The 21,367-nt window shown below is 40.4% G+C and overlaps 2 protein-coding genes across 12 annotated transcripts in view; one reads left to right on the forward strand and one right to left on the reverse strand.

Annotated features, from left to right (window-relative positions):
* The window catches only part of osgepl1 (O-sialoglycoprotein endopeptidase-like 1), a 46,253-nt gene extending 30,786 nt beyond the window's left edge, over positions 1 to 15,467 (reverse strand). For 7 of the 9 annotated variants that reach the window (XR_009929776.1, XR_009929777.1, XR_009929778.1 and 4 more), the window contains exon 1: positions 13,790 to 14,142. Coding sequence is in view for 4 of the 9 variants with exons in the window: in XM_062457468.1 (XP_062313452.1) it covers positions 13,790 to 13,980 (191 nt within the window). In the remaining 5 variants the exon portion in view is untranslated. Of the gene's footprint in view, positions 1 to 13,789; positions 14,143 to 15,423 lie in introns of those variants that run through there. The other 2 variants (XR_009929780.1, XR_009929779.1) reach the window with 2 other exon arrangements.
* The window catches only part of usp37 (ubiquitin specific peptidase 37), a 119,830-nt gene continuing 112,823 nt past the window's right edge, over positions 14,361 to 21,367 (forward strand). For 2 of the 3 annotated variants that reach the window (XM_062457458.1, XM_062457460.1), the window contains exon 1: positions 14,363 to 14,537. The gene's annotated coding sequence lies outside the window, so the exon portion shown is untranslated. Of the gene's footprint in view, positions 14,538 to 21,367 lie in introns of all 3 variants that reach the window. The other variant, XM_062457459.1, reaches the window with a different exon arrangement.

Raw genomic sequence — 21,367 nt, forward strand, 5'->3', positions numbered from 1 at the left:
TAGCTACAGAAGATTTTATCACCCTGGCAGCTGTCCTTTTGCAGTTTCAGCTAGCTAGCTATCTATCTCCCAGATTGAGCTACTGAACTGCTGTTCTACTGTAGGTAATTGAGCGCAGGTTTGTGACGTTGTGACTGAAGCTAGTTAGCTACCGTTAGCTTAACTTTTTGCCACAAAGACTTAAATTCTGCCTAAACTGTGCAACGGAACCTTCCAGGCGATACAAGAAACACTTTTGGGAACAAGTTAGGGTGGGAAAATAATAAGTAAGAAATAAATGATATATGATAGAGAATATAGGTTTTGCCTTGCCAAAGGCCGGGAACCCAAATATATATGACAGAGAATATAAGTTGTGCCTTGTCAAAGGCAGTCACACCCAGTAGTAAGTATGCCATTTGAGACACAGGGAGACGTAAATATAGAAATAATCCAACTACAGGGTTTTTCCTGGGTCAAAATGGGTCTTCAGTGCTCAAAAAAAAAAAAAAAAATATATATATATATGTATTCTTTTTTTCTTCCTTTTTCTAATCAATGTATTTATTCCCAGGTGTTTTGCACTCCCCCCCCCCCCCCCTGTAATAGTCTAATAGCTAATGTAATATTGCACATATTTTTGTCCTATTTCCCCTAAAGCAATAAAGTTAGGCTACTTAAAGACACCTTACACTCATAAAGTATGCTCTAAATGGCATAAATGCTGCCAATTAATAATTGACGTAACAACTTATTGTAAATGGTCAGTAGTAGCCTAGCCTATCGATTAAGGTAGGCCACTCTGAAGCATGTACACTGCCTGCTTTATTTGATCTTGATAGGCTAAGCATTCTGTAGAAAACAATAACCCCACTTTTTGGGTGTGCTTTGCCTTCGGCAAGGGCACAACCTTTGTTCTCTCACATATATATTATTATTGGGTGTGCTCAAGCCTTCGGCGAGAGCACAACCTTTGTTCTCTCACATATATATTATTATTATTTTATTTATTTTTTCTTTTTGCCCCCCTAAAACTCAGTCAATATTTGGCCTACATAGACAACGTAGGTGTCAAACGTTTCGTCTTGGTAGCGATTGAGTTGCTTCTATTGGAATTTACGTTCCGTTGCATGGTTTAGGTTCAAGTTAAGTTTTTGTGGCGAAAAGTGAAGCTAACGGTGGCTAATTTGCTAGCCACAGTCACTGACGTTACTAACGTCACTAATGTCACGAAAACACGCGTGACTACCTTTGGCAGAACATTCGTTTCGCATCTGTTAACTTGGGGGATAGCTAGGCTAACTATAGCTTTACTGCAAGGCAGCTGCAGAAACGCCACAAGCAAAGAGGCCAGGGTGATAACTATTTACTCATTTTACTTTGTGATATGACACACAATTGTGATGTGTAATGTACAATATAAGATGATATTATTAAGGAAGTACATCTACTTTCGGAAACAGTAGTCTACTATTTCACTGAAGTATTAGCATCATGACGTTAGCCTGTGTTGCCCGGGCAACACATACTACAGTGGTCTATGATGTATCTGTTTTCAATCGTTAAAATACACATTCCTCACATATACATTTTCGTTGTAGGATTTATTCTGACATTAGTAAACGATTTGTTGCTAGGCTAAATGCCTGAAAATATCACAATAAAAAAAATTGTGAAAAAATAATTTTTACACCGGTCTGCCAAATGTATTCGTTTTGATTCAGCTATGAGGCTGCCTCTTGCAGGGGAAATGAGAAGATATCATATTTCATTCTACACTTCACTCGTATTTTGAGTTGTAGGCTAAATGAGCAGCAAAAAAAGATGCTTTTAAATCTGTCATCTTTATAAATAATAAGTAGGCCCTATGCATTTGTATATAAAATATACAGAAATATCAGTTGTAAAAATGTAATTAAAAAACGGACCCCTGTGCAACCGACGCAAGCAAGCACACCCTACAATTTCCCCAGAAATTGTACCCTCTCTAGTCATTAATTAAAACTACTTCAGCATAATAATGCACCTAAAATACAAACCTGAGCAAGGGCAGCAATCGCTATCGAATCAACAGACAATTTAGCTAGCAGGGGAAGAATACAAACAACGAAAATCACCAGTTAACTTGATTTAAATTTGCAAGAACTATAGACTTATACAATAACAGGCTTAACACGCAATCTCAACTGCGGTGTGAAGCGCGTGTCCGTGCAATTCTCCGACAAGCACTCTAACAATCACTGCTGATAGACTGCCTAAAATGTTGTACAGCCTGATTTCTGATACTGTGGCGGCAGAAATGTAGCCATAGAGGAAACACTGCACTATATATTATCATTACAGGTTAAGAATACCAATGGAGGCTGCGTTGGAAATCTTAAATAAAAATGTTGTCAGCATTTTGAGTGGAAATTTCATTTGCATTTGTACAGGTGTATTCGTGCACGTCGGGCTGGCCCTCGCAGCGGAACGACAGTTTTCTGGCCGCTCTGTCCATTCGCGCACCTCAAAGTTGCGTATTGATCAGACAAGAAGACACGCTTATCAACTCGATTACTATTGATCACAACAGAACGAGGGTTCGGCTGTAGCCTACTTGAAATATACTATTGAGAACATATTCGCTGACATGCATTGCACGCGTGATGAACACAGCTTTTAAAAAAAACAATAATCGCAGACTTTTTTTTGCCTTTGGCGCTCGGGATTTGTCATTGGCGCTCGGGAAAACGGCTTTGGCGCGCGCCAAAATTTTCTCTATGCAGGAAAAACCCTGAACTAGCAACCTAATGTAAATTTATTATACAACTAAGGTAAGGTAACACACCCAAAGTTTATTCCCTAATTTTTCATAAGGAACAAATATCATATCATATTTCATAGGCCTATTACACAAAGGATTTATATAAATATATACATCCCCAATTCAAAAAAAGTTGGGACATTGTGTAAAAACAAATTAAAAACAGAATACAATGATTTGGAAATCTCATAAAGCCATGTTATTCACTATAGAACAGAACACATATCAAATCTTTAAACTGATACAATTTTAAGGCAAAAATACAGTGATTTTGAATTTGATGGCAGCAACACGTCTCAAATAAGTTGGAACAAGGCCACGTTTACCACTGTGTAGCATCCCCTCTTCTTTTATCAACAGTCTGGGAGTATATGTCTGGGATCTGAGGAGACCTGTTGCTGGGAGAGGAATGTTGTCCCTTTTGTGTCTGATACAGGATTCTTGCTGCTCAATGGTCCTGGTCTTCTTTATCATATTTTTCATTTCATGATCCACCAAATGTTTTTAACTGGTGAAAGGTCTGGACTGCAGGGAGGCCAGTTCAGCCCCCGGACTCTTCTACTACGAAGCCATGCTGTTGTAACATTTGCAGGATGTGGTTTAACATTGTCTTCCTGAAATATGCAAGGCCTTCCCTGAAAAAGATGTTGCCTGGATGCAAGCAAATGTTACTCTAAAACCTGTATATACTTTTCAGCATTGATGGTGCCTTTCCAGATGTGCAAGCTGCCCATTATATAGGCACTAATGCACCCCCATACCATCAGAGATGCAGGCTTCTGAACTGAGCGCAGACAACAAGCCGGCTGGTCCCTCTCCTCTTTAGTCCAGAGGACGCAGGGTCCATAGTTTCCCAAAATAATTCCTAATTTTAATTAGTCTGACCACAGAAGTTTTCCCACTTGACCTCAGTCCATTTTAAATTAGCTTTAGCCCAGATAATATGGCAGTGTTTCTGGATCATGTTCACATATGTCTTCTTCTTTGCAGATAGAGCATTACCCTGCATTAGTGGATGGCACGGCAAACTGTGTTCACAGACGATGAGTTCTAGAGGTGTTTCTGAGCCCATGCAATGATTTCCATTACAGAATCATGCCTGTTTTTATGCAGTGCCTGAAGATCACAGGCATGCAGTATTTATTTTCTCCCTTGTCCCTTACACATTATCCAGATTCTCAGAATTATCTTATTATATTATGTGGGAGTCAGGGGGGAGTCAGGTGGCTGAGCGGTTAGGGAAGCGGGCTAGTAATCAGAAGGTTGCCAGTTCGATTCCCGGCCGTGCCAAATGACGTTGTGTCCTTGGGCAAGGCACTTCACCCTACTTGCCTCGGGGGGTATGTCCCTGTACTTACTGTAAGTCGCTCTGAATAAGAGCGTCTGCTAAATGACTAAATGTAAATGTAATGTATGTACTGTAGATGATGAGATATTATATTCAAAGTCTTCACAATTTTACGTTGAGGAACATTATTCTGAAATGGTTCCACAATATGTAGATGCAGGTTTTCGCAGGTTGGTGAACCTCTGACCATCTTTACTTCTGAGACTCTGCCTCTAAGATACTCTTTTTATACCCAATCATGTTACTGACCTGTTTGCAATTAATCTAGTTAGTTGTAAATATTCCTCCAACTATTTATTTTTAATAGCACTTACTTTTCCCAGCCTTTTATTGCCCCCTTTTTTGAGACGTGTTGCGACCATCAAATTCCAAATTACCGTATTTTTTCCTTAAAATGGTACATTTCCTAAGTTAAACATTTGATGTTTTCAATTATCTATTGTGAATGACATATGAGTTTATAAGATTTGCAAATCATTGCATTCTGTTCATACTTACATTTTACACAGCGTCCCAACTTTTTGGGAATGGGGGTTGTAATATTATTGGTGGAGTTGGTCGTCCAGCAGTCTTGATCCTTTTCTTTACTGAACTGTGCGTTCACACTGCAGCGATGCGAATCGCTTGCCATCGCTCGCCTTCCCACAGTGCACCACGCTTGGGCGCGTGTCAGACAGATTAATGCATAGCTGTAGTTTTCTAAAGTCACTGTTGTAGCTCGTAACGTCATGGGTGAAGATTTGGGTTTACATACTCGCAATATCGATCAAAATACCACTTGTACACACATTAAGCAAAAATCCGATATGCTGGCTAGCTTTAGCATGATGTTATCTACTGTACACACTAGTTCTGGCTGTATTTTAATCAGAGTGAAAGATTAAATGTAGTACTGTACGCGATCGGACGTGAACGCCACTAATATAGTGTGCAATGCAGTCTCAAAATATAGATGAAACAACTTTTACACACATGATGCAAGAAATCTAATACGCTAGCTATATATATATTTTTTGTTGTCATTTAGCAGATGCTCTTATCCAGAGTGACTTACAGTAAGTCCAGGGACATTCCCCAAGGCAAGTAGTGTGAAGTGCCTTGCCCAAGGACACAACAATTTTATTCAGGGTGAAAGAATAAATGTTACAGTATGCTACCAGGCACTCAGGGTAACCAATCGTGTACTGTACCGACAGGGCTAGACTAGCTAGCTAGCACAGTTACGTTGTTACGAGACAGAATTTAAAAGTACAAAAACCCCACCAAGGAGCACTAACAACATCGGCAACCCTGCGCCATGCCTCATTTTCTTTGTTAACATATCTGTACCAAGACGTATCAAACAGGGCTGGATATGCAGCCACACAAGCGATTAGTTTCTCCTCCATCTTGAAGCTGAAAGGTAGAAATGTTTACCATGGTTGCTACGTGACAAGAAATAAGAAAACACTCCGATTGGCCATTGCTTGAGAAAATCGCTCCTCATTTGCATGAAGTTGATAAAGTCTCAACTCGAATCGCTTGAATCGCGTTGCGTCGCTACCCACAATGCACCACACAAGCGATTCGCCTGGCTCCATTGAAAATGAATGGAAAACATGTTGTCGCTCGCATCGCGTCGCTGCAGTGTGAACGCCCCGTAATGCTCCTTCAGGGCTGCCACAACAAGCTAACACTATACTCTAAAAGCGCAATTTGCATTCATAATTTCTAACATGGTACTGTATTAGGGGTGGAACGGTACATGTATTTGTACGGAACCGTACGGTACGGGCGTCACAGTTCGGTGCATGAAATTACACGGAGAATACACGGTATAAAAATAAATAAAACTTAAATGTGCAAATTAATGTAATGCGGAACTACTGTTAGATACTCGTGTTCTTTCGGGACATCTTATCTGTAGCTCTGAAGCTCTGATTGGTGCCGCCGTGAGTCAGAGAGGCTAGCTAGCAGCACTAAGGACGAGTATGGTGAGTGGTGGCGACCCAGGAGAGATAGAGGACCCGCCAGGCTTTTTCAGATTGCAAGTTTGGGGAAAATAATTATGAAATAATTTTATTTAATAAAATCGTATTTTTACTGTTTATTCTTGTGATTTATATATGCAATATGTGTGTTATTGCAATTGCATTTTTTTTGACGTAACGATGACGAATGTAGCAGTTACTCGTCGTCGTCTGCCGCTTGTCCGGGGGTCGGGTCGCGGGGGCAGCAACCAAAGCAGTACAGCAGTTACGCGTAATCCCAAAAAAATAATAATATGCAGTGCTTTTATTGTCCGTTCACTGCGGACGACAAGCGAAAAACTCACTTGCGCACTTCGATCCTGTATTCTTCAACATGTACAGTACCAGTCAAAAGTTTGGACACAATTTCCCATTCAAGTGCCTATCCTTTTACTGACATCACCGCACGTCACTGGTTGTGGGGTATGTGAGTGGAAATACATCTAACATGCTAACGCATATAACGCATCTGGCGTGTGCTAAATGACTAAAAATATCCGACGCCATCACCCAGGTGTGCCAATCACTGGAACGAGACAACTTCTCCCTACAGTGCTTAACCAGCCATTAGATACACATACAAATAGGGCCAAATAAATTACTGACGCAATCGGAATTTACATGTCATCTTCAATGCACCGTATTCACTCGTAGAGGAACCTGGTTTGTTTTGCTTTTCCCTCCGTTGTACCGAACTCATACCGAACCGTGATGTCTGAACCGCGGTATGAACCGAACCGTGACTTCAGTGTACCGTTCCACCCCTATACTGTATCTATCGCTATCCCTATCACTTTCAGTGTGTCCCCTCTGATTTTTTTCAGGTGGGGCGGAAGACCTAAATTTGACCTCCCATTAATTTTCATTGGAAGTCACGTGACAGGCCCCGCAAGGCAGTGTAAGATACCTGGCAACGCGAACCAATAGGGTTCGCTGAACTTTTTCCTCAGGCCCCTCAAACTGGAAGTCTCTCCTCAGGCCCCTCTCATCCAGGTGTTACTGCCACCGCTGGTCGAAGGATGTATTGTATTTATATTAATAACTCAATAAGAACCAAAGAGTATAGAATAGTGTTCTATACTTTTAATTTTACCCCGGTACCAAGTCGGTACTCAAACAAAAACAAATGGTACGAAACAAAGTACCATGTTGCAGAGTTGGACTCCCAGTGTTGGCAAAACAATCTCACCAGAAGTTGCTACCGTATTTTACGGAAAATAAGCTTATATTTCGAAGCGGCTTATAGTTGGTATATAGTCGGTATATAGCGGTTTTAGAACAAAAAAGTGGCTTTGTCTCAAGATCTCTACAGACCGTGCAGCTATTTTAATTCTTAACACTTGAACGGGGGCTTATTACTTGAAAGAGGAATGATTCGTAATGAAAGTGAAAGTGCAGCTTATATTCCAGTGTTTATACTCCGATTTACAAACTCAAAGTCCTCATTCTGGGGGGGTGCGTCTTATACACGATGCGGCTTATTTTCCGAAAAATGCGGTAGTGGCTCTGAAAATCGTGTCGCTAGATAAAAAAAATTGTCACTAGGGATGGTGAAAAGTTGCTAAATCTAGCGACAATGTCATTAAAGTAGCAACACTTGACAGGCAGATAATACTGCAGGGGCTTCACCAAAAGTTGTCAACAAGAAAAGTGGAAAAGCCACGTATGCAAATAGCTTCGTTGTGAGGCAGATAATACAGAGCCCCAGACATGACACACGAAAAAAAACATTGTGGCCACAAAATGCTATTTTGGGGATAACGACGTAGCCTAACTATATTGCGGGCAGTTCTGCTATACCTGTGTGGGGCATACACCCAGAGCAAGCTAAAGGTGCAGTCATGGACAGAGATGATTTGATTGTATTATATTTTAGGCTGGTGAATGACAGTGGTAAAGTTGGTTTGAAGTTCGATATTCAACAGATATTCAGACGCCCAGTATTGTGTTATTTTAACCGGTGTTAGCACCGCTACGACCGGCCGCTTAGCCAATGCTTTTGGCTGCCTAAACAACGCGTATGTTTAGGGACCATCAACAAATTACACGTTTCAAAAGTCAATAGCTTCTCAACAACATGAACTACGAGCGTCAAAATAATGTTTAACTGTTGAAGATGTATGCATTCATGCTGCACAGCCTTTATTTTGTTCATTTTCATCTCAAGTTATTAAAAATTTATTCTTTATTCAAAATAAACCTTCAAACTTCAATAGCTTTTTGGTCATGTGACCTATAATCCTCAAATTAATTTCAGTGTTCACTGACTATGCATACATGTTGCACAGCCTTTATTTTGTTCATTTTCACCTCACACTATGTTAGATGAATTTTTGAATATTTCAAACTTCAATAGCTTTTTGGTCATGTGACCTGTACATTTCAAAGCCCTGTTTAACTGCTAAGAAAGTACATTTGTACATGTCCATTTGGAGGCTGAGACTTTCTCTTATCTAATCACAATTTGTGTTAATGACAGTGACATTTCCAAACTCTTCTACTCCAAGGAAGTGGAGTCAGGTGTAAAACCCAAACGCCAACTGTAAAGTCAAATAGGCCTGGACTGGTAATCTGTCATACCATAAAAACGTAATAATAAGAATAATAAATTGCCCATTGACCGGCCCATGAACCAGGGACGACATTGGTTCTTTCTATATGCTAACACTGGGATATCCCAATCACTTCTCTTAACAGGCTCCACCCCTCTCCCGCTGTTTCTTGTGTCAGATGCAGTGGCTCAGAGTCCGACCGATTGTGGTGGGCCGGTCTGAGCAAAAATGCCAGGGCCATTTTTTTTCATCATTCATCATTTAAATATCAACAAACATCAAAGCTACATAGTAGCTCTTCTTCTGTAGCTGTTTAAATCGCGATTCCATCTGAAATACTGCCGGTGACAACGTTACAATAGCTTGTTTCAAAGGGGGTTCAGCTTGTTTCAAAGGGGGTTCTTAATGAATTATGCAATATGCAATATGACTAGGTTAAATGCTTGAAAATATCACTACAAGGGAAAAACTTAGGGGGACGGACCCACCTGCAACTGAGGCAAGCAAGCACACCCTACAATTTCCCTAGAAATGGTACCCTCTCTAATTATTATTATTTCTTTTCCCACCCCTAAGGATCCCTCAATATTTGGACTACATATACAACGTCGGTGTCAAAAGGTTCGTCTTGGTAGCGATACCGTTGCTTGTATTTTTATTTACGTTCCGTTGCATAGTGTAAGTTGAAATTGATTTTTTGCGGCGAAAAGTGAAGCTAACGGTGGCTAACTTGCTAGCCACACTAACGTCACGAAAACACGGGTGACTACCTGTAGCAGAATATTAGTTTAGGAGCTTGTTAACTTCTGGGAGATAGCTAGGCTAACTATAGCTTTACTGCAAGGCAGCTGCATAAATGCCACAAGCAAAGAGGCCAGGGTGATAACTATTTACTCATTTTAGTTTGTGATATGAAACACAAATGTGAAGTGTAATGTACAATATGAGCTATGAGATATTAAGGAAGCACATCTACTTTCGGAAACAGTAGTCTCCTATTTCTCTGAAACATTAGCATCATGATATTAGCCTCTGTTTCCCAGGCAACACATACTACAGCGGTCTATGATGCATCTGTTTTCAATCGTTAAAAATAAACATTCCTTACAAATACATTTTCATTAAAAAAAAATTAAACAGCCGTTTTTCAATTGGTAAAACCTTGTCTATTGAAGGTGATGTATTTTTGTCTCTTCAGCCCCACCCTTACGTTTCTTAGCCTGGTTTTCCATCGTTATTCTTAATTCTTACCCCCTCGCTGTGGGGGTCGCGACCCCCACTTTGAGAACCACTGCTCTAGCTCATCACTGATGTATTTGTCTCGCTCATCACAACCGCAAGCTTGTGATGACAAGCTGACAACATGGGTTATTTATTTGAATGAAACAAAGTCAGGAACATGAAATAACATTAACCTTTTCATGTTCCTGTTAAATTTGCCTGAAAACGCCTAAACAGCATACCCAAAGTAAATTGGAAGCTGTTCTTGAACCATTTGGAGTACATGCATGTAAATGATCTCTTTTGAAAGCTGACACTCTGAAGTTATGTCCCCTGTTGTCAGGACCCCTGTCAGTCCTTCTAGTGTTGAGTAATAGAAGCTTGAACACAAGGAAAGTGAAAATTTCTATTTCCGCCTAGATTTTGTTTTGAAAACAGAGGCCTGAAGAGGCCTAGAGGTGGTAGGTATTATCTGGAAGACTAAATTGGACCACAGGTTGAAGCCTTACCCAATTCAAATCAAAAGTCAAACATAATACCACAATATATTCATATTTGACACATGTTTTTATAAGAGTACATCCAGGAATTTTCTAAAAGGGTCTTTTGGAGACTCCAAAATGACCCTTTGTAACCAAGGTCAAGGTCAAATAAAAAGGTATTATTTTTCATAATTGTTATCTCTGGCCCATCTCTGGTACTTAGAAATATCATATATAATAGCTAAATCCCTAATTAGTAATACTGAAACACAAAAACTGAAGCATGAACACATTGGAGTGCTTTATCTGATTCCAAGGATTGGCGCACAAAGAACACTGATTCTGTCAACCATATTGCGCAATCGACTGTTATTTTGAAGGCTCCACAGACGCATACAAATGAGGTATTGGCATTTTCAGCTAGCTGTCAGCTACAAGGCTAACGAGCTAATTTCAGAGCCAGTCGAAGCCAGTTCGAGAAATTTGTTTAGAACGAGTGTGGGGGGGGGGGGCGGGGGGGGGCAGGACGCACAGACCTAGTTGGCTTTAGAGGGCTGTCAACGGGGCATGGAAGCTCCTATTGGGTCGAACAAGGTGTCAATCAAAAGGGGAGGGTTCAACGGACATTTTGAGACCTTCATTTTGTAAATACTCCGTTGATAAATCGGAGAAAATAACACTTTTATGTGAACAAGTTGTTTCTTCCTTCGGCTAACTTGCATAATGAAACAAAGGATAATGGCTATTCATGAACGTAAAACATTGTATTTGGACGAATTACTTTACATGGTTAGATACTTTGAACCCTTGGGACTTACGCAGATCAAGTTTTGATGGCATGATTTGCACACCTGGACCTATTTGAACAACTTAGGGTGAGTACAACTTTTTTCTTTGGCATTGTTGAAGGAATGTTCACCGGAAAAAGACGTTGACTTTGCTTGCTATTGCGACTTGATCTTGAATTGGTTTATTTCAATGGAAGCACAAGAATCGTAGCTTTCCAACGATGTATAACATGTGTAGCGTCTAAAAAATATATTTTTTAGAATTTAGTGCGTCGTAACTGAGGAAGGGGGAGGCAGCATTTTTGTCTCGCGGGCGAAACAGGAGCGTAAACAGGTTAACCCCATTGCCAATAAACTAAATCAACACATTCTACCGATGATGGATACAGGCAGGATACGTTAGCATTGCTAATAACTGTTAGCGACAACATCATACAGCTTGCGGTTGTGATGAACATAAGGTTGGAACAGCACCTCTTTTCAGAAACAGCTTCATAGCAAATCATGCTTTACATTGTCCCAGGTTTTCAAAACTGTCCTCGGTGAAATAGTTAGAGCAAATGTGTACACTTTTCCTAAAACAGCTTACAGTCAACATGACAACCACTACCAAATAAAGCATTGCTAGGAAAATAATTCAATGCCTGTAGCTTGGAAATGCATAGTTACAAAGCTGTCAAATACCAAACATGCCATGACTACTGGTATACCTCAACAAACTTATGGTTGACAAGACTGCCGCGCAGCACAATTGCAGGTGCTGTGATATAGCTACCTGTAACCACGGAGTTGACACTGACACGACAGCAGAAGACTAAAGGTAAATGTCTTTTTTACTTTACTTGAGGTCGCAAATATAAAAAAGTTAATACCCTGGGATTTTTATTTGACGATGAGAGGCTCGTTGTCTATAGGTTGTGACTGTCATGCTAGTGTGCTGAATGGGAACCGTTATGTGAATGTACAGTAGCTAGAGCTAACATCAGAGCCATAATGAGGCTCTGGCTAACATTTACTAGCTTGCACTGACAACCTTCAGTTGGTAGCTAACGTCGTTAGCTAATGTAAGCTACTTGCCAGTAGCTAGCTAGCTAAGGTAGCTAATGTTTTCACATCAAAGAGTTCAAATTTATCTTCCATTCCGGAAAAAAATGCATGGAATTTTCTAAAATTATGTCCCGATTTCCCCCCCAAAAATAAACGTACCGTACAAAATAATAACGTACCGGGTACCGGTACGTTTATTTCGGAGATAAGTAATTGAGGGTCGAACTGCACAGGGATCTTCTCATAGACAAACATCACAGCCCGTCGATTGTTTGGTTCCTTAGGAAGACTCTAAAAATTGTCAGCATTCCCTGTACAACCTGGAACACTGCATTTACCACCGTAGTCCATTTTCAATATGCTAGAAAAACGTTCTTTGTAATTCTGTGGAAGTACACAGAACAGCGCGCAGCAAATTTTGGGGCGTGACAAAGGTACAGGCCAGAGCCAAAAAAGGTGGAGCCACCGAACTGACGTCAGTTTGGTGGCTTTTTCAAAACCTACCGTTTTACAGCTACATTTTTTAATTGTGAGATTTGCATAGGAAAGAGGTGTCAATGGACTTTGGGGTTCACTGTATGTCCATTTTACCCACTGAACTGTCGTTATTCAACTGTGACAAGGTAAATTCCGTTCTCTGCAATCAACGACCCCTTTAAAGCATTTTAATCAGAATTTCACAAATTATTTTTTTCCAAAGAGAAAATGATTTAATAAAGGATACTATTTACATTTTACATTTACATTGTTACCCCGCTCCTCATCTCCCTCCACTGGCTTCCCATCACGGCCCGTATCAGATTCAAGACCCTGGTACTGACCTTCCGAGCGGTGAACGGGACTGCCCCCGGCTACATCAAGTCTCTCCTTCAGCCTTACACCCCCACCCGCCACCTACGGTCTTCTTCTGACAACCGTCTGGTGGTCCCACCGCTCAAGAGCGCCCGGTCCCAACACAAGCTCTTCTCCTGTCTGGCCCCCCAATGGTGGAATCAACTCCCCACCTCCATCAGGGACACTGACTGTCTCCCCACCTTCAAGAAAAGGCTCAAGACGCCCTTGTTCCGGGAGTACAACGGCACTTAGGAATGATTGGCTGGACCCGATGTTAGTTTCCTCCAGGATCATAATGTCTCTTATTGAGAGACTTGTTGCTTTTGTTAGTTTGTTGTAACTGTCTAATTATTGTACTCGCCGTGAAATATATTATTGTTGCTTGCTTTTTTCCACAGGTACACTCTTGCACTTTTGAGATTCTTGCTGTTTAATTGTACCTTGTCAAACTACATGCTCTTATTGTTCTCGTTGTTGTTATGATCAGTGACCTATGCACTTCTGTAAAATTCTCTTTTGGAAGTCGCTTTGGATAAAAGCGTCTGCTAAATGCATAAATGTAAATGTAATAAAAGATACTACGATTTGGTAATGGTTTATTTCAACCAATATATATTTTTTGATTTTCCTCTCGCCTTAAAACATTTTTAGGAGCAACCTCTATGGACCAGCCTCCACTGCTACATACGGACAAGACACGTTTGGGTAATAAAAAAAAACACTTACTTCAAGTGCACTTCCTTTTGAGAATGTAACGATTCCCCTAGAATCTGTCCTGTTTCGTCAACAACAGCTGCCCCTGTATCGTCACAGCTAGTCTCTATGCCCAAAACAAGCCTTTTGCTCATTTGTCTCCAAAATCCAGAAAACCATTTGAGCCTGTGCCTCTGTCTGCGCACAACAGTTAATGTTAGCATTTTCGGGTGACAGTCGTGCTGCTTACCCCCACTCACACTTGAGTACAAATACCCCCTAATTGTAAACGATGAGTTCAACTTCTCAAATATAATGATTTAACATTCCTCACATGATCCCATAAACTCAACATTCACGACTATGAACATTTTAACAGAAAGCGGTTGAAGAGTTGAAACAGGAACCGGAACTTCTGATCCGCAGGCTTTCTGACCTGCCTTCATATTAATCATATAACATTTTTTTTCCATTGGAAAACGCTTATGTGAATAAACAATCCCAAAAATTGCATTTATTCAAGAGTTACTCAGGTTTTGGAATCCACGTGAGTGCATATAGGTAGCAATCATAATCTATTACTGCAATATCGCGCGAGAGATTGTGTTCTCGACTTACATTTCCGCTGGATAATTTCACGTTCCCGCCATCATTGACATCTGAGGCCTCTTGTCGACAACTTATACATTAGAGAAACCGAATACCGGCAAAACCTAATTACCGCGTCTAAAGTAAAGATACCATAATTTTAAATTTCGAGAATCCCACTCTGAATTTACCGGTAAGGGCGTATTTTGTTGTCATGAATTATTGCTTATGTTTTTATCATCAAATGACAATAAAGCAAATGTGCATTTAGGGTTAGCACGCTAGTTAGCAAGCTACTAGCGTGCTAGCTATTTATCTATAGGCCTGCGTTGTTCTTGTAGTCTGTAGCTATGGCTTTCTAACGAGACAACTAGCCTAGTAGTCTAGCTTTAATGTTAGTTAGCTGCAAACTGCCTGCCTGCTGCAGCCAGTGAAAAAGCAATCAGCTGCACCATCTCAGCCAGATATTTAGTGCTAGATGTTTCCATTATTATAGCTAGCTCTAGCTATATGTGTTAAATAGCTTTTGCACAATGCATGGTAGTACTCAACGTGCTCTTTTGGCATCATTCGCTAGCTAGCTGACTTGCTGTTTAACAATCAACTTTGATTAGCTAGCTAGCTAACCTACGTTACGACAGTCCGGTAATGTATAGGCAGCATTATCTCAAATGTTGTAGACAACACACCCCTTCATCCTGTATTTTATCTAGTTAACCACAGGTGCAAACAAGTTACTGTCGGTTCGTACTTTGGGTTCGTGTTTAATGAAAAGTTCGATATGCTTAATGGCTTAGCTACCCGTCGCTAAATGTGGCTTTTATTGAGCCCTATGTCTTTTGCACGTTACCGTTGTCAGCGTACGTAAGTTCTTTACTGGCGAACGAGCCAAATGTCAAGCGAATGTTGTTGTAATTGTTCAGTCGAAAGTGTATTGCGGCTTGCTACAGAACGTAATGCTAATTAGTGTAGCGATGAATATACATGTTTCTATAACGATGTACGTTGAATAACCGCACTCAATAAGACGAACAATCACATCGATGTAGACGGACATTAAGGGGTAGCTTAATTCTTACCACGGTTTGGGATAAATTACGGCCGGTGTTGCACCGAAAGCTGTGACCCATCAAACTGTGACCGCAGCTGTGCATCGTCTGTCCGTGCGTGTACAATATTTTGAAGTTTAACTCCCTTTATTAAGCAGTTAGTGGGGTCACATATTCTGACAACTTACCCAACGTGTTGGTCCATTACATATTTAGTTATTTCCTTTCTTTACAGTAGAATATGATTATTTCAATTCAGTTTTAAATGTAGGTCTAGTGTAAGGTTTTAGGTAGGTTATTACAAATGTAACTGGTGCATGCAGTCACAAAGAAATACATGTTTAGAAACATTTCAGAGAAAATGGACCTTAATATATTTTATTTACTTTAAGATATGTTACTGTCTTGCAAATAATCATGCGGTCACAGTTTCTGATGGGTCAAAGTGTTTCCTCTAGGATTTTTTTTTAGCAGTGGGGGAAGGTCTGTCCGAACCCCCCCCCCCAGCCGAAACAAAGTTCTAACCCTATATTTTGGAGCAGGTTAATGTAATAGTCTAATAACTAATGTAATATTGCACATGTTTTCGTCCTATTTCCCCTAAAGCAATAAAGTTAGGCTACTTAAAGACACCTTACACTCATAAAGTATGTTCTAAATGGCATAAATGCTGCCAATTAATAATTGACTTCACAATTTATTGTAAATGGTCAGTAGCCTAGCCTATCGATTAAGGTAGGCCACTCGGAAACATGTACACTGTCTGCTTCATTTGATCTTGATAGGCTAAGCATTCTGTAGCAAATAATAACAATAAACCCACTATTAATTAAAACTACTTCAGCATAATAATGCACCTAAAATACAAACGTGAGCAAGGGCGGCAATCGCTATCGAATCAACAGACGTGCAATTTAGCTAGCAGGGGAAGAATACAAACAACGAAAATCACCAGTTAACTTAATTTAAATTTGCAAGAACTATAGCCAAATACAATAACAGGCTTAAATGAACTGACAACATATGTTATACGACTTACAGTTCTCAAGGACGCACACACGCAATCTCAACTGCAGTGTGAAGCGCATGTCTGTGCTATTCTCCGACATGCACTCTAACAATCACTGCTGATAGATGGCCTAAAATTTTGTACAGCCCTATTTCTGATACCGTGGCGGCAGAAATTTAGCCATGGCAGGCCGCCACGGCAAAATCAACATAGGAAACACTGGGTCACACCTTTCGGTGCAACACCGGTCGAGAGAGGTTGTGCTACTGAGTGAGAAGTTATAAGTGGGGAACCAAATAATTTAAAAAGCAGTTTGTGTGATCGTAATTTTTCCAGCAGCAGTTGTAGCCTATTCAGTGATATGTACACGGCACACTGAATTGGGTGCGCTTAAACCGTGTACCAGTATGTGTACCTTCCGGTTTTTCTAAGATCCATGTACTTGAACTTGAAACATTAACTTCTTTATTAAAATACTTGAAAATATCAAAATGTCATAACAAGACATAAAAAACATGTGCAATTTAGCATAGAACAACATAATAAAGTGCAATTAATGCTCATAGTGCAACAACTAGTGTCCCCAGACACATTCCAGACATCTTTTCAAAAGTTAGGCCTACTGTGCAAAAACAACAACAGTGCAAAACAAAACTGTGGATATAGCGGTGCAGCCATTCAGCTAACATGAACATGTTTTTTTTTTTTCTTCACAGCATTGCACAACTTTTTTTGGCTAGGTCAAGGTTTTTAGAGAGGAAAACTAACGTCAACATGGTCTTGGGTAAATCAATCTCATATTTTAAAATTAATTAATCTAGATTAATCACAATTAATTAGGCTAATCGCGGCAAATTTTCAGCTCTGTCACTCGCAAATCGTCTTTTACATCGAGTTGTATTGGCATCGTACAAATTTTTTTTGGGGGGTATATAAATATATTAAATATATAAATTATATTAAACTAGGATATTCAGTGAATTTTGCTAGTTTTGACATGATACTTGCAAGAGGCTCTCTCTCTCTCTCTCTCTCTCTCCCCTTCTAACCGAGTTATAGGCTAATTTTTTTTAAACTACAGCATCAGCTACGTACAACATAAGCCATTGTAACAAATGTGCCCACCATCCCAAACATCATGTAACGTGTATTTCAGTATTACAGATAAAAAAAACTGAAAACGTTCATTCTTTGGATGTTCTTAATATGAATCAGAACTCACATCAGTTCCGGAAGAGGCGCAGCACCGATGCTGCTAACACTGGCATCGTTGCCTACGGTGCCTCAAAAAATGGGCATCGTCTGTGTTTTTAGAACCGTAAGGTGTCGGTAGTATCGGTTCTCGTGACATCCCTAATTCCTATTATTATTATTATGTCCCTGTACTTACTGTAAGTCGCTCTGGATAAGGGCGTCTGCTAAATGACTAAATGGAATGTAAATGTATTGTTTTTGTTAGTATTCCTATTATTAGGGTTCCTCCGATTTAGGGATTTCTCCATGAAATGGCTCAATAGCTCAAACTGTCCTTGACCCGATTTTTTCAAATTTGGCCCAATGATACAACAGGTCACTCACCACCCCCAGACCGCTAATGGCCCACGTACGCCCATAGGTGGCGCTATAAGCCACGCCCAAAGTCTATGTGATTTCCCCTGTGCCCCATTTCTCCAAAATGCCTGAACATTGGCATACAGGGTTTCCCGCAGAAAATGTTAAGGTGGTAGGGTGGGGTTTGCCGTCAGACCGGGGGGAGGGGGGGTGTCTACTTCGTGCGATAGATTAATGCGAGGATAGACTAATGCGTTCTGCAGAAAAGGGAGTGGAATGGAAGGGAGAAAATAGGACAGAGTAACACGGTAGGGGTGGCGGTATACCGGTATGAACGTGAATCCCGGTATTGCGTTGTGCCATGATATGGATTTTGCCATATCATGGATATCACAATATAAATGTATTAAATATTAAGTGTTTCTGTTTGGTATAAAATATAAGTGATACTGCCTAGCGGGCTAGTTCAAATTTGTATCTTTTACAAAATAAAAACATTCAGCATGCGCTGCACGCATTGTCCCAGCCAATGAAAGTCAACAAACAAGCTAGCGCAACTCCGAGGAAGCAAACATTCATATGAGTAAACTGCTTTTGTTGGCAAGTGTAAGCAAGCGTTAATGATGTCTGAAAATGAAGCCAGTGGGGTTGATTTGCCGGACGAATTGGTAAAAAAGGGGGCCTCTTCTGTCGTTTGGAAATGGTTTGGTTTCAAGTTATCCGACATCGACCAACAAACACTGCTCTGTAAGTTGTCGTCGAATTGTGCTAGCCAAAGGTGGAAACACTAGCAATCTTTTTCACCACCTGAAAGCCGTGCATGTGCACAAAAATGAATCTACCAGAATGCGTTTGACAAATCCAATGCCAAGTTGGTTAGAATTGTGAAATGTTTATTGTAAGCCAACAGAATTGAGTATTCAGCCATGTAATAATTGTTTATAGGTAGAGCTAACTCACTACAAATATTTTAGAGTTTTCTTGCGATCCCATAAACGTAGGCTACTGTTGAACGCGTAGGCTACTGAGAAGTTCCTCTTCCGTGGCAATTAAACACTGCAAAATTTGGAAAACTCATGTGACACCGGAGTTACCCAATGGAAATCCGTCCGAGTGCGGTAGATTACCTGCTGCAGTGCGGATTGCATTGTCATGACATAACTAATATATCGTGATATATACCGATACCGTCAGTGATACGAATTATACCGTGATAAACATTTTAGGCCATATCGCCCAGCCCTATAACACGGCGGATATCGCTATAAAAAATATGATATATATATATATATATATAAATATGATAACGCTATGATAGATGTTGCTGTACAGTGAACATTTTGGTTAACCTACAAAACTGCTCTCCTCCAGATCCGTAAGTCCAACTGTCTTCAAACTTGGTATACATGTGTGGTATACATGTGTGGAATACATGTCTTCCTATAGGGTGATTAGGAATACAATGCAAAATGGCTGAAAGGGGTGTATTTATGTACATGTCCACGTTGCCTCAGTATCTTTGTGTCAATAAATCAAATATAATTTTGACTGATGGTTTTTCAAACCTAATAGGGTTCAAGATGACATCATTCTGAAGTACCATAAACAATTTCATCTTGGTATGTCAAAATATGATTGAATTACAGCTGTTTAAACTGAGGCCTAATCTAACAATGCTTGCCACAGGAGAAACAGCTTACTTTTTTTATCCAGTTACTGAACTTTGCATAATCCATGTCTGGGAATGGCTCAATTGGATGAGATGTTGTACTGGTAGGTGAAGGGTTGTAAGTTCAAAACCAGTCAGGGGCATAGTTTTTTTAAATTATTATGACGCAACGGTTTTTGGTCTTCCGGTCAATCCTCCGGTTGTAAAACATAGCAATGAGTGTTTATATGAGCCCATCACAACACTCCGATCATCTATTTAGCGAGACTGTGTAAACCACTGCAAAACAAGCCAGGTTCACCACAGTAGCTAATAGGGGTGGAACGGTACATGTATTCGTACCGAAACGTATGGTACGGGCATCACGGTTCGGTGCATGAAATTACACAGAGAATACACTGTATAAAAATGAATTAAACTTGCGTGCAAATTAATTAATGTAATGCAAAACTACTGTTAGATACTTGTGTTCTTTCGGGACATCTAATCTGTAGCTCTGAAGCTCTGGTGTCGCCGTGAGTCAGAGAGGCTAGCTAGCAGCACTAAGGACGAGTATGGCGAGTGGTGGCGACTAGGGCTGGGCGATATGGGTAAAAAATGATCACGATAGATATTTATATTTCCATTCGATAACGATAATGAAGACGATAGACCACAGATCCATAGTAGTAGCAAAATAAGTCTCTTCCTCAACTTTTTCCCTACACTCGGCATAAAGTTTAGGCAGCGCAGTGTGAGAGAAATGTTTGCGGCCAGGGAGCACGTACCTGGGGTCAAGTAACATAAGATTTTTAAAAACTTGCTTTTTATCAATAGCCTACCTTGGCGCAAACTCACACTTTCTGCATGTTCCAACGAGTGATTTTGCTTTAGGTGGTAAAAAAGGTTTGTCGTATTACCAGACTTGGTAGCCACCTGTTTGTTTACTACACAATTTGCACCGATCATTGCTCCGCTCTTTGTCGGATTTCAAAAAGCCAAACCACTTCCAAATAACTGAAGAAGACGAACCCTTTTTATCAATAATTTCTTCATTGGAAGTTGCTCCCTCGCCATGGCTATCGCTGCCACTGTTTTCGGCAATAAGACTCATTTTCCGCGGTTAACATTAGCTACTCCACTTGAGGTGCTAAGTCAGTATATTTCAGTGAGCGTACGTAGGCTACCATTTATCCGCAACTTCCTGCTGCATCACAGAAATTAAATGGACTGCTAATGGAATGATTGTTCTCTCACATATATATTTATTGTTTATTTTCGCCCCCCTAAGGATCAGTCAATATTTGGACTACATAGACAACGCCTGTGTCAAAATGTTTGTCTTGGTCTCTATTGCGTTGCTTGTATTTTTATTTACGTTCCGTTGCACGGTTTAGGAGGTTACAACGTTTTTGTGGCCAAAAAGTGCCTTTAGTCAACGAAGGGTACTCAGTGCTAGCTACGTCACCACGTCAGCACACGTTAGCAACAACGCATGGATTGATGTGCTGTTGCACAGCGAGTATTGTATCGTGCCGTGGTGTACTACTACTAGCAGCATCATACATGTACATTTAAGCAAGTCAAGACTTGCATGTATAGTAAGTAATGTCACATTAAAGAATGTATGTAAAGTTTAAACTCAAGCTTGTGTGGTGCGTCGCTGGCTTCAGTGCCACAGCCTAAACTTTATGTCAAAAGAAACGTTCTCATTTCCGGCGCTTTCAAACAATCCCCTCACTCAGTGAAGTTTGGCTAGCCTCCGC

The sequence above is a fragment of the Osmerus eperlanus genome, chromosome 3 (assembly GCF_963692335.1).
Source record: "Osmerus eperlanus chromosome 3, fOsmEpe2.1, whole genome shotgun sequence".
NCBI classification, from domain to species: Eukaryota; Metazoa; Chordata; class Actinopteri; order Osmeriformes; family Osmeridae; genus Osmerus; species Osmerus eperlanus.